The 13,332-nt window shown below is 35.1% G+C and overlaps 1 protein-coding gene across 1 annotated transcript in view; it reads left to right on the plus strand.

Annotated features, from left to right (window-relative positions):
* Usp34 (ubiquitin specific peptidase 34) overlaps positions 1-13,332 on the plus strand; it is a 204,573-nt gene that overhangs the window by 159,346 nt on the left and 31,895 nt on the right. Inside the window, 12 exon segments of the mRNA XM_050140825.1 lie at positions 318-396; positions 1,991-2,044; positions 2,147-2,242; positions 4,853-4,917; positions 5,006-5,081; positions 5,168-5,215; positions 5,322-5,387; positions 7,946-8,026; positions 9,666-9,751; positions 10,264-10,432; positions 10,532-10,606; positions 11,794-11,945. Of these exon segments, the coding sequence (XP_049996782.1) occupies positions 318-396; positions 1,991-2,044; positions 2,147-2,242; positions 4,853-4,917; positions 5,006-5,081; positions 5,168-5,215; positions 5,322-5,387; positions 7,946-8,026; positions 9,666-9,751; positions 10,264-10,432; positions 10,532-10,606; positions 11,794-11,945 (1,047 nt within the window).

Here is a 13,332-nt window from a genome sequence, read left to right on the forward strand (position 1 = left end):
TGGAACTAGCTCTTGTAGACCAGGCTGGCCTCGAACTCACAGAGATCTGCCTGCCTCTACCTCCCGAGTGCTGGGATTAAAGGCACGCACCACCACCACCCGGCCCAGATTGTATATTCTAGCATGTGTGTGGTAAGGATGGAACTCAGTGCCTCAGATATGTTAGGCAAATCCCAATTTCTAGAATAGAGATATAAAAATAATTTATTAGAATTTACCTCATCTAATAATATGACTAATACATCTAAGTCTTTTTTTTTTTTAAGGAGTAGACACTTTGCAGAGATTCTAGTACAGTCACATGTGTTCTGTTGTAGGTATCTTTTTAATGATGCTGAGGTAAAACCTTTTGATTCTGCTCAACTTGCCTCTGAATGCTTTGGTGGTGAGATGACGGTAAGTTTGATTTAGTAATTGTAACTGGTTTATGAGTTTGCAGTTATCATAAAATGAAGTAGCAGACTCACTTTACATCATTATACCTGCTTTAATTCAATCTAAGATTTATTTGTTATGTTTTTACTGTATATATCAGATACTAAGAAATATTTAAATTTATTATTTCTGCCTTCAACCATAGTTTTATAAAGAAGGTAAGATGAAAAGATTAAATCATAAGCCAGAAATTGAATTACAGTGATAGAATAATTAGGTTAAACATACTAGGTATTCAAAAAGTCCATGGTATTAGAGCGAAAAGAATTTGCCCTTTACTGACATAATCTGGAAAATCTTTTGGTTTTTTTTGTTTGTTTGTGTTTTGTTGGTTTTGTTTTTTTTTTAGATTTTTTAGAGACAGGATTTCTCTGTGTAGCTTTGGAGCCTGACCAGGCAGGTCTCGAACTCACGGAGATCTACTCGCCTCTGCCTCTCAATTGCCAGGGTTGCTGGGCAGTGAAGAAACAATTATTTCAAATTATTGGAAATCAACTTCTGTGTGTAAGATTTTCCAGACTATAAACCAGGCGGTGGTGGTGCACGCCTTTAATCCCAGCACTTGAGAGATAAACCAATTATTTCTCTTCTGATATTTTTGTTTAACATCTTTTTCATGTATATAATGACATGTATATACTTTATGTATATACTGCATGTCCATTTCATATTCAGAAAGTTATAGCTTTGAGGCTCAAACTTGATTTTCAAAGTAATTTGATAAGTATTTTGGGAAAAAAAAATTAAGTTTGAGGGTCATTTTATTTGGTTTTGAGAAATTATATAGCAGGCAAGCAATGGCAATTTTGGTATCTGCAAGAAGGAAGGCAGAGATGACAAAGTCATCTTCTGAGCCGTTTTGAATTTGTGTCAGCAGCGGACATCTGCAAACAGCCATGAAAACAGGGAATGGGGAAATGTTCAGAGAAAACAATATCAGGGCCAGCATTCTTAACACTTTGACTAATATTTAAAGAAGAGATACAAAGGAGAAAAGGTATTTTTTGATCAAAAATATTTTTGGCTATCATATTCATAATTATATTTGGTACTTATTTCCATTTAACATATTCAGAAAAAAATAGGCACATACTACCTGTCTTCTTGCTATGTTTTCACTTGTTTTGTTTTATTGTTGTTACAACAACATTCTTCATCACAGTTTTGTGGTATTCAGCATCTTAAAAGACATATACAATCATGTTAGAATATGCCAGCTAAATTTGTGCAGTGCATAGAACTCTTTTTGGATGGCTGTGGTGGACCAAACCATGACTTTGTATGTGCTAGGCAACTGCTTTAATACTGCGTTGGTATCTGTACCTCCAGGTGAATGGTTTTGTTAGTGTGTGTGTGTGTTACTGGTTATTAAGAGGGCCTTGTACATGTTAAACAAGTTCTCTAACACTGAATTACATCCCCATCCCACGTACATAGGATTTATATGAATTCATTGTTATTTTAAAGTTATTTGCAAGATTACTTTGAAGTATTACATAGGTGTTTACAAAATAATGTATGTATAAATCTTTCTAAGTGATTTTTTTTTTCACAGACAAAAACCTATGATTCGGTTACAGATAAATTTATGGATTTCTCCTTTGAGAAGGTGATCATCTTTTTTCATATGGAATAATTTAATGCTGCATATTATCCAATTTTAAATTATAATTTGTTAAAAATTAAAATGTTTTTCTTTTGCTTCATAAAGACACATAGTGCATATATGCTGTTTTACAAACGCATGGAACCAGAGGAAGAAAATGGCAGAGAATACAAATTTGATGTTTCATCAGAGTTACTAGAGGTAAAAATTAATTTGGTTTTTAGCAACAGTTTAAATTGTGTTAGGTGTTTATGCAATAGATACTTCGATATGAAAACAAGCATCAACATTAATATCTGCAATCCCAGTTAGATCTTATATTTACAAAAAAGTCAAGGCAATACTGACTTATGATTGAATGAAAAAGTATATATGAGGTACTAGAAGAAATGGCTCAGCAGTTAAGACTGCTTTCTGCTCTTGCCAACGATCCACCATCCTTGACAAGGAGCTCACAGCCAGCAGTGACTGAAACTCCATGGGTTCCAACACCTTCTTCTGGACTCTGAAGGTATCTGGACTTGTACGTTCACACTGCCTCCAAACGTACTTACACACACATACATACACACACTCACACTCATAACAGACACTCCAGCCCCTCAAATTTTCTTAAGCAAAACAGTGTTTATTGGTGTATTTAGTAATTGAAAGAAGACATTTTGCTGTGATGTTTAGTGAGTTGAGGAAGAAACTTGAACATGAGATTAAATAATTATTTATTAAAAACTATTAGGGAAGTTTTGAAAAATTCAGTTTTAATATTGAAGCAGACAGTTAAACATGGTTTACTGATGAAGTACAAAAAGGACCATCAAGGAAATAAGGTTATGAAGCAGAAATACAAGCACTGACTATTTTGGATCTAGGAGACATACTAGGCTTATGTCCAGAGCATAGAATTATGACAGAGAGCCTGGCTCTTTCTAGATAACTAGAAATAAAAATGGATCTAGAAAGAAATTTGAAATGGGACTTTGTTGCTGTTAAGGCTTTTAATAAGACAGGTATGTCATGACTCTTTATTTAGCTTTGTAGACTTCTTAGCATTGTAGGGTCTAGAGACGCTCAAAGCCTATGAAGTACTAGGTATTCACTGAGCAAACCTGAACAAAAGCCCTAAGAAAACAGGCTTGGAAGGCGGTTAGAGATAGTTGAATAGTGGAGAATTAATGACACTGTCAGTTCAGACTGAGCCTACCCACCAACACTAAGGAGGATGTGCAGAGGATTGCTGTGATTCTAAGGCTTACTACAGTTTCAGATCGTATCTAAAATATTAAAACCAGAAAAGAAAATGAGCATACCATCTTTAGTTTCAAGATACTTAGAGAAGCACATGGCTAAAAAAGACAGCTAGTAAGAGAAATATTTCAAACAGAAGTTTGCTTTATATAATTTTGTGAGGCTGAGGGCATGAGCTCAGTGGTAAAACACATGTATAGGATGCACAAGGCTCCTACCACCAAAATAGACTGTTAGTGTGGAGCTGTCTGACAAAGGCCGGAAGCATTCTTAGAGTTTCTAAGGAATAAGGGTATGCAAAAATAGCAGCATTATTCTACTTGGCTTCATATCAGAAATAGGTGTTTGTTCTTAATGTCTAAATTTTACCACAGACTTCCCGAGACAGGGTTTTTCTGTGTAGCTCTGGCTGTCCTGGAACTGGCCTTCAGCTCACAGAAATCTGCCTGCCTTTGCCTCCCGAGTACTGGGATTAAGGACATATGCCATCACTGCTCTGTTACTATCAAATTTAAACATTGCTTGCTCTTTTTTTGAGACAGGGTTTCTCTGTAGCTTTGGAACATGTCTTTGCCTCCTAAGTGCTGGGATTAAAGTCATGTGCTACTACCGCCTGGCCATTGCTTGCTCTGAAAACCTATCTTTGTCAAAATGTGGCATGACGTATGTTTTCTTACTTTTATGTATTTCAGAGCTCATACTTCTAAGTCCTTATAAATAATGTTAAAAACCTGTGATCACAGACATGGTCAAACAAATAACAGCATTTTAAAGGGCAGGTTTTGGGGCTAGAGCAATGGCTTAGTGGTTAAGAACACTTTTTACTGTGAGTTTAAGGCCAGCCCGGTCCACAAAGTGAGTACCAGGACAGCAGTGGCAATTACACAGAGAAACCCTGTCTTGAGAAACTAAAAAACAAAACAAAACACACTTGTTCTTACAGAGGATCTGGATTTGGCTTTCAACACCCTCTATTGGCATCCATGAGCAAGAAGGACACAAATGGTGTACATATATGCATGCGTATAAACACGAACAAAATAGAATAAAAAAATTTTATAAAGGGTGTTAGTTTTAGGAACCACCCTAAGATTTTTTTTAAAGTATTTTTATGTGTGTATTTTGCCTGCATTTATGTATGGTGCCTACGGAGGTCAGGAAGAATTGGCTTTACCAGAACTGGATTTATGAATATCAGCCACCAGGTTCCTCAAAAGAACAACAAATGTTGTCAATGGCTGAGCTATCTCTCAAACCCTAGAAAGTCAACATGAATTTTATTTTATTTTTTTTATTTTTTTTAGTTTTTCGAGACAGGGTTTCTCTGTAGCTTTGGAGCCAGTCCTGGCACTAGCTCTTGTAGACCAGGCTGGCCTCTGCCTCCTGAGTGCTGGGATTAAAGGCGTGCACCACCACCGCCCGGCTCAACGTGAATTTTAAATCCATATTTTTTGTTTGTTACCTTTGTGGATTTTTGGATTATATTGTTTCTTGTTATTAAATTAAAATATTAAAATACATTTAATAAACTGCTTTCTGATAAATGCTAACTTTTTTTTCCTCCAGTGGATTTGGCATGATAACATGCAATTTTTACAAGACAAAAACATTTTTGAACACACTTACTTTGGGTAAGTTTGGATAAATTTTGTCTTCTTTTTTTCTATTTCTAAAGAAAGTCTTCTGTAAGAATTTAAGTAGCACATTTTTAAATTCCAGGTTCATGTGGCAGCTGTGCAGTTGTATTCCAAGTACATTACCAGATCCTAAAGCTGTGTCCCTAATGACAGCAAAGGTGATGATAAACTTAAGATAACTTTGTTAGATTTATTGCTTTGTAGTAATAGACTTTCTTGCTTAATTGAATTTTTTTTTTTACAGTTAAGTACTTCTTTTGTTTTAGAGACATTTATTCATTCAAAAGAGAAGGTATGTGTTTTTGTTCTATGGATTTTTATGTCCATTACATTTTAAATTATGTTTGGTGTTTATTATCATTGGTTAAAATCTTGGCTTTTTTCTTTTCCCTTTTTAGCCAACAATGCTTCAGTGGATTGAACTACTGACCAAACAGTTTAATAATAGTCAAGCAGCCTGTGAGGTACGATGACAACAAACATTGCACAGTTTAAAAATCTCTTGATAAGGAATTTTCTTTTTTGTTCTTTTTAATTTTAATTGAGATGATGCAGGAAACTTGTTTTTATCTGTTGTGAATCTTGAGCACTCCTTGTAAATTGTTCCTAATATTTGTCCCTTAGAAAGTTATAGCTTATATTTCAAATCTGTTATAAAGACTGAGTATTAATTCATTTTTATAGTCTTTGATTTTCCCTTTTAGTGTTGCATAAATATAAAGATAATTTTATTCTGGGCGTGATTGTCCACAACAGTAATCCCAGCACACAGCTGGGAAAAACAGGACAATAATCATGAGTTAAGTCTGGTCTGCACCCTGTCTGTCCGTCCGTCCATCCATCCATCCATCCATCCATCCATCCATCCATCCATCTATCTATCTATCTATCTATCTATCTATCGAGTTCAGCGTTTACATGAGTTACATCATAAGACTGCCTCTCTTTTTCTGCCTTCGCTGTACTGGGGTTATAGGTATACACCACCATGCCTGGCTGATGATTGTGTTTTGAATTCTGGGCCTAACATGCTATACATATGTTCTGAGCTAAACTCTCATCCCCAGATAGTCTTTTTACCCTTTTTGGTCTTAATTCAATTTGTACCCCCTATCTTGGAGGTATAATTGATAAATACAAAGTGTACACAATTAAAATGTAAAATACAGTGGTTTATGATACATATGTACATTGTAAAATATTTACCACAATCAAATAAATAAATTGATGACCATGTAGATAATATTTGTGTTATGTATGAATGAAAATACTTTAGGTATGCTTTCAGCAAGTTCAAGTAAACAATTCAGTGTTAATAACCCATTATCTGTACTGTATGTAGTGCCCCTAGAATTTATTTCTTCTATAACCAGAACTTTGCTCACTTGAGCCGAAACCATTCCATTTTTTTCTACCCCTCACTTAACTTTTTTGTTTATTTGATTGATTGGTTGATTTGTGTTCTTTTGTGTATCTTTTGCTGGCTTAGAACTAAAGGCAATCATCTTCTCTTCATTTCCTGAATACTGGAATTATAGTTGCTTCCCACCACACTGAGCCCTTAACTACTTTGAATTTTAATATAAAATAACATATTTAGGAGCTAGCAAGATGGCTAATGGCACTTGCTGCACAAGCCTCAGGACCTGAATTCAATCCCAAGAAACCACATCAAGATGGAAGGAAAGAACCTTCTCCTGAGCCCATCTGACTCCCACATCTCTGCAAACACACAGCATACACATACATGCAGAATGGTAGTGCACACACAAAAACCCCATATCTGTCCTGGTAGATCAATTTATGCCCACTCTTATTTCCTCACCATTGTATGAAAACTGTGTTCCTAGAGATAATTTACTAATAGCACTGAAGTGCCATCTTAATATAATCTTTGGGGCCGGGGAGAGATGGCTCATCGGGTAGAGAGCACCAACTCCTTTTCTGGAGGAACTGGGTTCAAATCCCACACCCACACAGTAGCTCCTGACTGTCTGTAATTACAAGATCTGACACCTTCACACAGACATACATGCTGGCAAAAAAAAACCCAATGCTTATGAAATATAATAAAAATAAATGATATAATCTTCTGTTAACAACCAAAAAAGTATAAACCTTCCTAGTAATGCAAGGTTTGGTTCTTTTTTAGATATGCGATATAGTGGCATAGTGCATATAAGATGAAATTAGTTGAAGACTTTTGCTTTCTTATATCCTCTGTAGTTTTAGCTTTTATTAGTACAAAAGACAACCTGATTATCAAATTTCAAAAAAAAAAAACATTTTAAGTAAAATATGGGGAAAATTGAAAATGAAAGCATTCCAAAGCTCTTCTCTGATGTCTTCTTTTAGCAGATATGTTTACACATCAAACTCAGAAATCATATCTTTTGTTTTTGGTTGGTTTTGGTTTTTCTAGACAGGGTTTCTCTGTGTAGTCCTAGCTGCCCTGGAACTAGCTCTGCAGACCAGGGTGTCCTCAAGCATAGAGATCCACTGTCATCTACCACCTGAGTGCTGGAATTAAAGGCTTCATATCTTTGATAATTAATATTCAGTATATGTGTCTAACAGATGGGAACTTAAAAATCTCTAATCATAATTCAGTTTCTTTCTTTGATCAGAATTCAGCAGTTTCTTTACTTTCAGCATTACATTTTTCGTGATTAGTTTTCTCTGTTGGCAATGAAGTGTTTTCAGTTGGTTTGACTTTGTGTTCTGACAAGGTCTACATTTTGCTTTTCTCTTAAATCTCCTTTTATCTATCACAGTTACTTTCTCTCCATGCTGCTTTCTATTCCTTTTCTTTAAGTACCTCAGGTTGCCTTCTTGTACAATAATGAATTGACATCTGTGGAGTCCTATAATGAAGCCATCCTTAGTATTTTAGATTTAACATTTTGTAATAATTTAATAAGCAGTTAAAATGATGGAATCATCAAGTAAATATCCTTATGCGGGTTTTGCTTCATTTAATAAGTATTGTGTGGATATTAAATCATGTTCTATTGTTTTACAGTGGTTTTTAGACCGCATGGCTGATGATGACTGGTGGCCGATGCAGATACTAATTAAATGTCCTAATCAAATTGTGAGACAGGTAAGGAAAGATATCTTTAAAAAAGAAGTGGCTTTTAGTTTATTCAAAATTGGCATATAAATGACATTGAAAATAATTTACAAAGCCTTGTCTCCTATCATAGAAGTCATTTGCTTTTGTTTTCATCAGCTCTTTTAACACTAATTGCCAGTATGAAGTGACAGGAACTTTGTCCTTTATATAAGACCAGCTATTACTGCCAGCTTTTCTCATCCTTAAAGAGTCTGCCTAGAATATTGTAGTGACCTACAAAATTACATGAATAGGATAAATTAATTCTTGTGCGAAAAGAATTGCAAAATGGATCTTTTTTTTTTTTTTGCTTAATTCATGAATATTTAAACATTGTTTTATAGTCATGTTTGGTATATCCAAAGATTAATCTGAACTATGCCACTTGACAGTTGTAATTAAGGATAGTTCTTTTGTTATGAGTATTAGCAGTCTTCTTTGTAGTCAGAAAATTTCCTAGTAATGAGCTTTAAATGTATAGTTTTGACAAATGTTATTCTGTAAAATTCACTCAGAAACATCCATCACCTTCAAAAGAATCTCTAGTGGTTTCCTCCTAGTTTGTCCTCATGGTTTCAGCTTCTGCTCTTCATTCCTATGGATTGGCCTGTTTTCAACATTTTCAATTGAGTCATGGTGGTTTTTTGTATTACTGGCCGCTTTGACTTAATCTTCTTAGTATCTGTCAATGTTAAAATGTATGTCTGGAAGTGGATATGCTGACTCCTGCCTCTAATGGTCACAGGAGGCTTAGTTAGGAGGATTGCCATGAGTTTGAGAGCAACCTGGGCTACAGTGCAACTTCTTAACAAACAGAAAAAAGTACCCATACTTCATCTCTTTTCCCCCCACCAGCAAATAGTCCATCAACTACATTGACATATTTTGTTTATCTGTTCATTAGATGAATATTGACTGCATTAGCATTGTCTTTATCAATTCATTGGATGCACATTTGAGATTTCTTTTTGTTTTATTGAGCAGTCTGACCTGGAACTCACTAGGTAGATAGACCAGGCTGACCTGAAACTTGCAGCAGTCCTTGTTTTTCTGCCTACAGAGTGCCAGGGTTATAAGGGTGGGGCACCACATCCAGCTTTATTGCTATTTTCTGACTATTTTGGATGCAGATGTAGCCGTTTGCCTATAAGATTTTGTTTTGTTCTGTATTTTAATTTTGTTCTTCATATCTTTGAAAAATGGGTTGCTAGTAACATTCTTAGATTTAACGTGTTTAGTTTTACCACAGAGGCTGCACCACTGTGTTTCTCTTCACTGTATTCTTCTCCTCATGTGCCCCAGCTGGGAAAGTATCATTATCTATATTCCTGAAACCAATAGTTTGAATTGTCTCTCTTATCATAAAGCTGAATTTTTAAAAATAATTTTCTGGTGCTGAGGAATTGTACCCAGGGCCTGGTGCATAGTGAGATTCACTTCACCTTGAGCTATCCCTGCAGTCTCTGTTATTGCTCAAATAAGGTCTTAATACCTAAAGTACAGAGTGGTTTAAGTGTACGGTTCTCATGCTTTTGCCTCCTGTATCCTAACACTACAGGTGTTTGCCAGCACCTAGACATGCTTCATTTGTAGTGTCTGTTACCTAATGTGAGTTTCTTCTTTAAAGATGTTTCAGCGTTTATGTATCCATGTGATTCAGAGATTGAGACCTGTGCATGCCCATCTCTATCTACAGCCAGGAATGGAAGATGGGTAAGAAGTCCTTTTAGAAAAAAGACTTTTAAATATCTATAAGGTTATATTTGTTTTGTGCTATAAAAAATTTGTCTCCAATAATGCATGTCAAAAAAGGAACACTATTTGTTGAAAATTTCATTAAGTGCCTCTTTAGGATTCTCAACAACTGACTTTTTGTATGGAGTGATGTAGTCTCAGCAGGAACATAACTACTTCCATAATTGAAGTTGGTATTTGTTTCACAAAATTAATGGATGTAAGTTGAAGTTTTAAAGTTTAGAGATTGTTCCCCTATCATGGTGATTAATGCTTTAATCCCAGCATTAGGCAGACGCAGGCTAATCTCTATGAGTTTGTGCCAGCCTGATCTATAAAGCCATTTTCCATACCAGCCAGGGCCACACAACCAGACCTTGTCTCATAAAACAAAAAAGAGTAGTTTCATCCCAGATAGTATCTGTCTGCAGATTTATTGTGTTCTATAAGGTGTATTTGTTTTTGTTTTTGTTTTTGTTTTTTTTCTTCAGGTCAGATGATATGGATGCCTCAGTAGAAGATATTGGTGGTCGTTCATGTGTCACTCGTTTTGTTAGAACTCTGTTGTTAATTATGGAACATGGTGTAAAACCTCACAGCAAACATCTTACAGAGTATTTAGCTTTCCTTTATGAATTTGCCAAGATGGGTGAAGAAGAGGTAAGGCTAATTCTTATTTGTTTGTTTGTTTTTAATTATATACCCTTTTAGCATGTCCAATTCGTTTTTTATTTAAAAATTTAAATCAATTGTTTTTAGAGCCAGTTTCTGCTTTCATTGCAAGCCATATCTACAATGGTTCATTTCTATATGGGAACCAAAGGACCTGAAAATGTAAGTACAGTTTTGTTATTTGTCAGTGCAACAGAGGCCATGCGTCTAGTTGTTCACATCATGCAGAGTCACAGTCCTAGAAACCTCTAAAGTCCCTTCTGTCTTTTTGTTTGTTAACGTTAAGGGTTCTAGATTCATTGGTCTTGGTACTGGTACTTTAGTGCATATACCAAATAGGAAAACAAATTTCATTAGTAGGTGTGGAACATAGTAATAGACTTCATCCTGGTAGCCACAATTTAACCATGGCATCTGTGAAGCCATGTGTTGTTTGCATTCATGGTTTTGGTGGTTGTGCTTCTTTTTTTTTTTTTCTTTTTTTTTTTTTGTTCTTCACTTTTTTTTGTCAGAGTTTTCTGAAAGTTTTAGTAGCTGGCCAATTTAATAATATTAAAGTATGGATGGATTTCGTATTGTCAGCTACATTCTATTGTGACTGCTACATTGGATTGGATTTTGTGACCTACTTGTAATATGTCATTTAATCCTTCTCATATGAAGCTTAGAGAATTTGGCTTGTTTTAGATCACAGTAATTTGGGTTTTGATCTGTGGTCAAACTGCTGCTTCTTAAAGTTCATGAGTTGGTTTTAATCCAGTTCCAGCCTGTATGACTACCTGTTTATACTGTTTTTCTCCTCCCTCCCTCCCTCCCTCCCTCCGTTATCGAGAAATGATCTTGTTATGTATTCTAGACTCACCTCAGATTTATTAATCTCCTGTCTTAGACAATTGACTACTACCATTTCTGATAGCCTTTTGAGTTTCAGAGCTGGAGTGAATTTCTCTCTGAAATATCTGCTACTTTGAATCATCTAGAAACTACAAATTAAGATTCTTTTGTATGTGTGACTGGCATTTTATTCAGTAGGAAATTCTATTATATTCATATTTTTTATATTAGTTAATCATCCAAAGAGGTTGATTGAAATAAAACAAAAGTTATTAAAGGGTTTATCTGGGATGAATAGTTTTGAGAACTATTGTTCTGTATAGTTCCCCCAACCTAAAAGTGTCCTGATTGTCACTTCGGCTGTATCATGTTAGGTTTTGAACTTCGAATGATTTTTTTTTCCCTTATGCATGCTCTTGGCATATCTTTCTGGTAGTTATATTAAAATAAGTCAACTGTTTTCAATATGATATTAAGACTAATAGCATATTAAAATTAAATTTTGTTCCAATTAGCCTCAAGTTGAAGTATTGTCAGAGGAAGAAGGGGAAGAAGAGGAAGAAGAAGAAGATATACTCTCTCTGGCAGAAGAAAAGTACAGACCCGCTGCCCTTGAAAAGATGATAGCTTTAGTTGCTCTTTTGGTTGAACAGTCTCGCTCAGAAAGGTGAAATGTTTCAACATTCAAAATGCTTACAGCGTGTTTGGTTTTATTCTTTATACATAATTGTTCTATCACTTCGGTTTTTATTACATAAATCTTTTTAAATAATAATATCACTTCAACTCTTGTGGCTCACGAATTTCAGTCCTTTCTATCTAACTCGTCTGAGTCGTGCTAGAAACAGCTATTGAAGAAATCTGTAGTAAAATATCTGGCAAAATTAAATGGACTTTGATTCTTTATCCCAGCACCTATACTCAAGGGATCTACCCCAAACAGAAAGATATATATGGAGAGGTATTTATTAAAATACCATTTCTAGTGTCAAAAAAATTGGAGACAGCTAAATGTTCATCAGAAGGGGACTAGTCATTGAACAAGAAATCCATTCAAGTCCACTATCGTTTTGTTTTTGTTTTTTCCTTAATGAAATGTGGAATTCATCTGTGTCACCATGTAGAAATTATTATACACAAATCCTCCCTTTTCCTCTGCTCCCTTCAAAAGACAAGGTAGGGAAGATTGTATATATTATGCTACACTTAGGAAAAGGGAAACTAAGAAAGCGAATGCATGTGTATATAGACAATCCTGATTCATGCATTTCCTATTTACAAAGGCAGATACTTGCTAAATTTTTCTATAATGCCAAAACTCAGTACTGTGAGGAGCTATCACAGTTATCCACTGACACACAGGTATTCAGAATGGTGAAAAATTGGAGTTTCCTGACACATGCTTTCCCAGCTGAGGTCAAACAAGGCAGTGATCTGCTGTCTTGTTTTGATTTTCATGTTGTAAACAAATGTACTTTTCATGATGTATGCCACATTTAAAAAATATTTGTGCTTTTCCTTTGGTTATGTCACTGTTTAAATGGTTCCCAAGAATAGTGCTGAAGTGCTGTTTAGTATTCCTGAGCATAAGGAAGGCTGTGATGTCCCTCAGTGGAAATGAATATAGTAAAGTTTCATTCAGGCATGAGTCCAGTATTGTTGGTTGTAAGTTTAATGTCAATTAACCAGTCATACATTTTAAATAAGGTGTCATTAAACAAAAACACCTGTAAATCATGGTACTGTATTGCTCTATTGATAACTTTGTGACAACATGTTCACAGGGGCCTAGTTCTTTGTTTTCATTCCATAGCAACGATGATTTGGTTTTTGGTAATTCATTGTTTGTACCTTCATAGAATGTGACTACTCAAATATCAAGAATTAGCTATAAATCAAATCATCGATCAATAATATGGTTTTGAGAGAAAACAAGATGGAGGGGCACAGAAATGGAAGGTTGACAAAACCATACCTTTTTGGTTTGTAGCTTTAGTTTTTGAATCCTGTAAATGTTCTGTATAAGTAAGTATATAAGAAGCGGTATTATAAAT

The sequence above is a fragment of the Alexandromys fortis genome, unplaced genomic scaffold (genome assembly GCF_014885135.2).
Source record: "Alexandromys fortis isolate MF-2015 unplaced genomic scaffold, M_Fortis_MF-2015_v1.1 scaffold_7, whole genome shotgun sequence".
NCBI classification, from domain to species: Eukaryota; Metazoa; Chordata; class Mammalia; order Rodentia; family Cricetidae; genus Alexandromys; species Alexandromys fortis.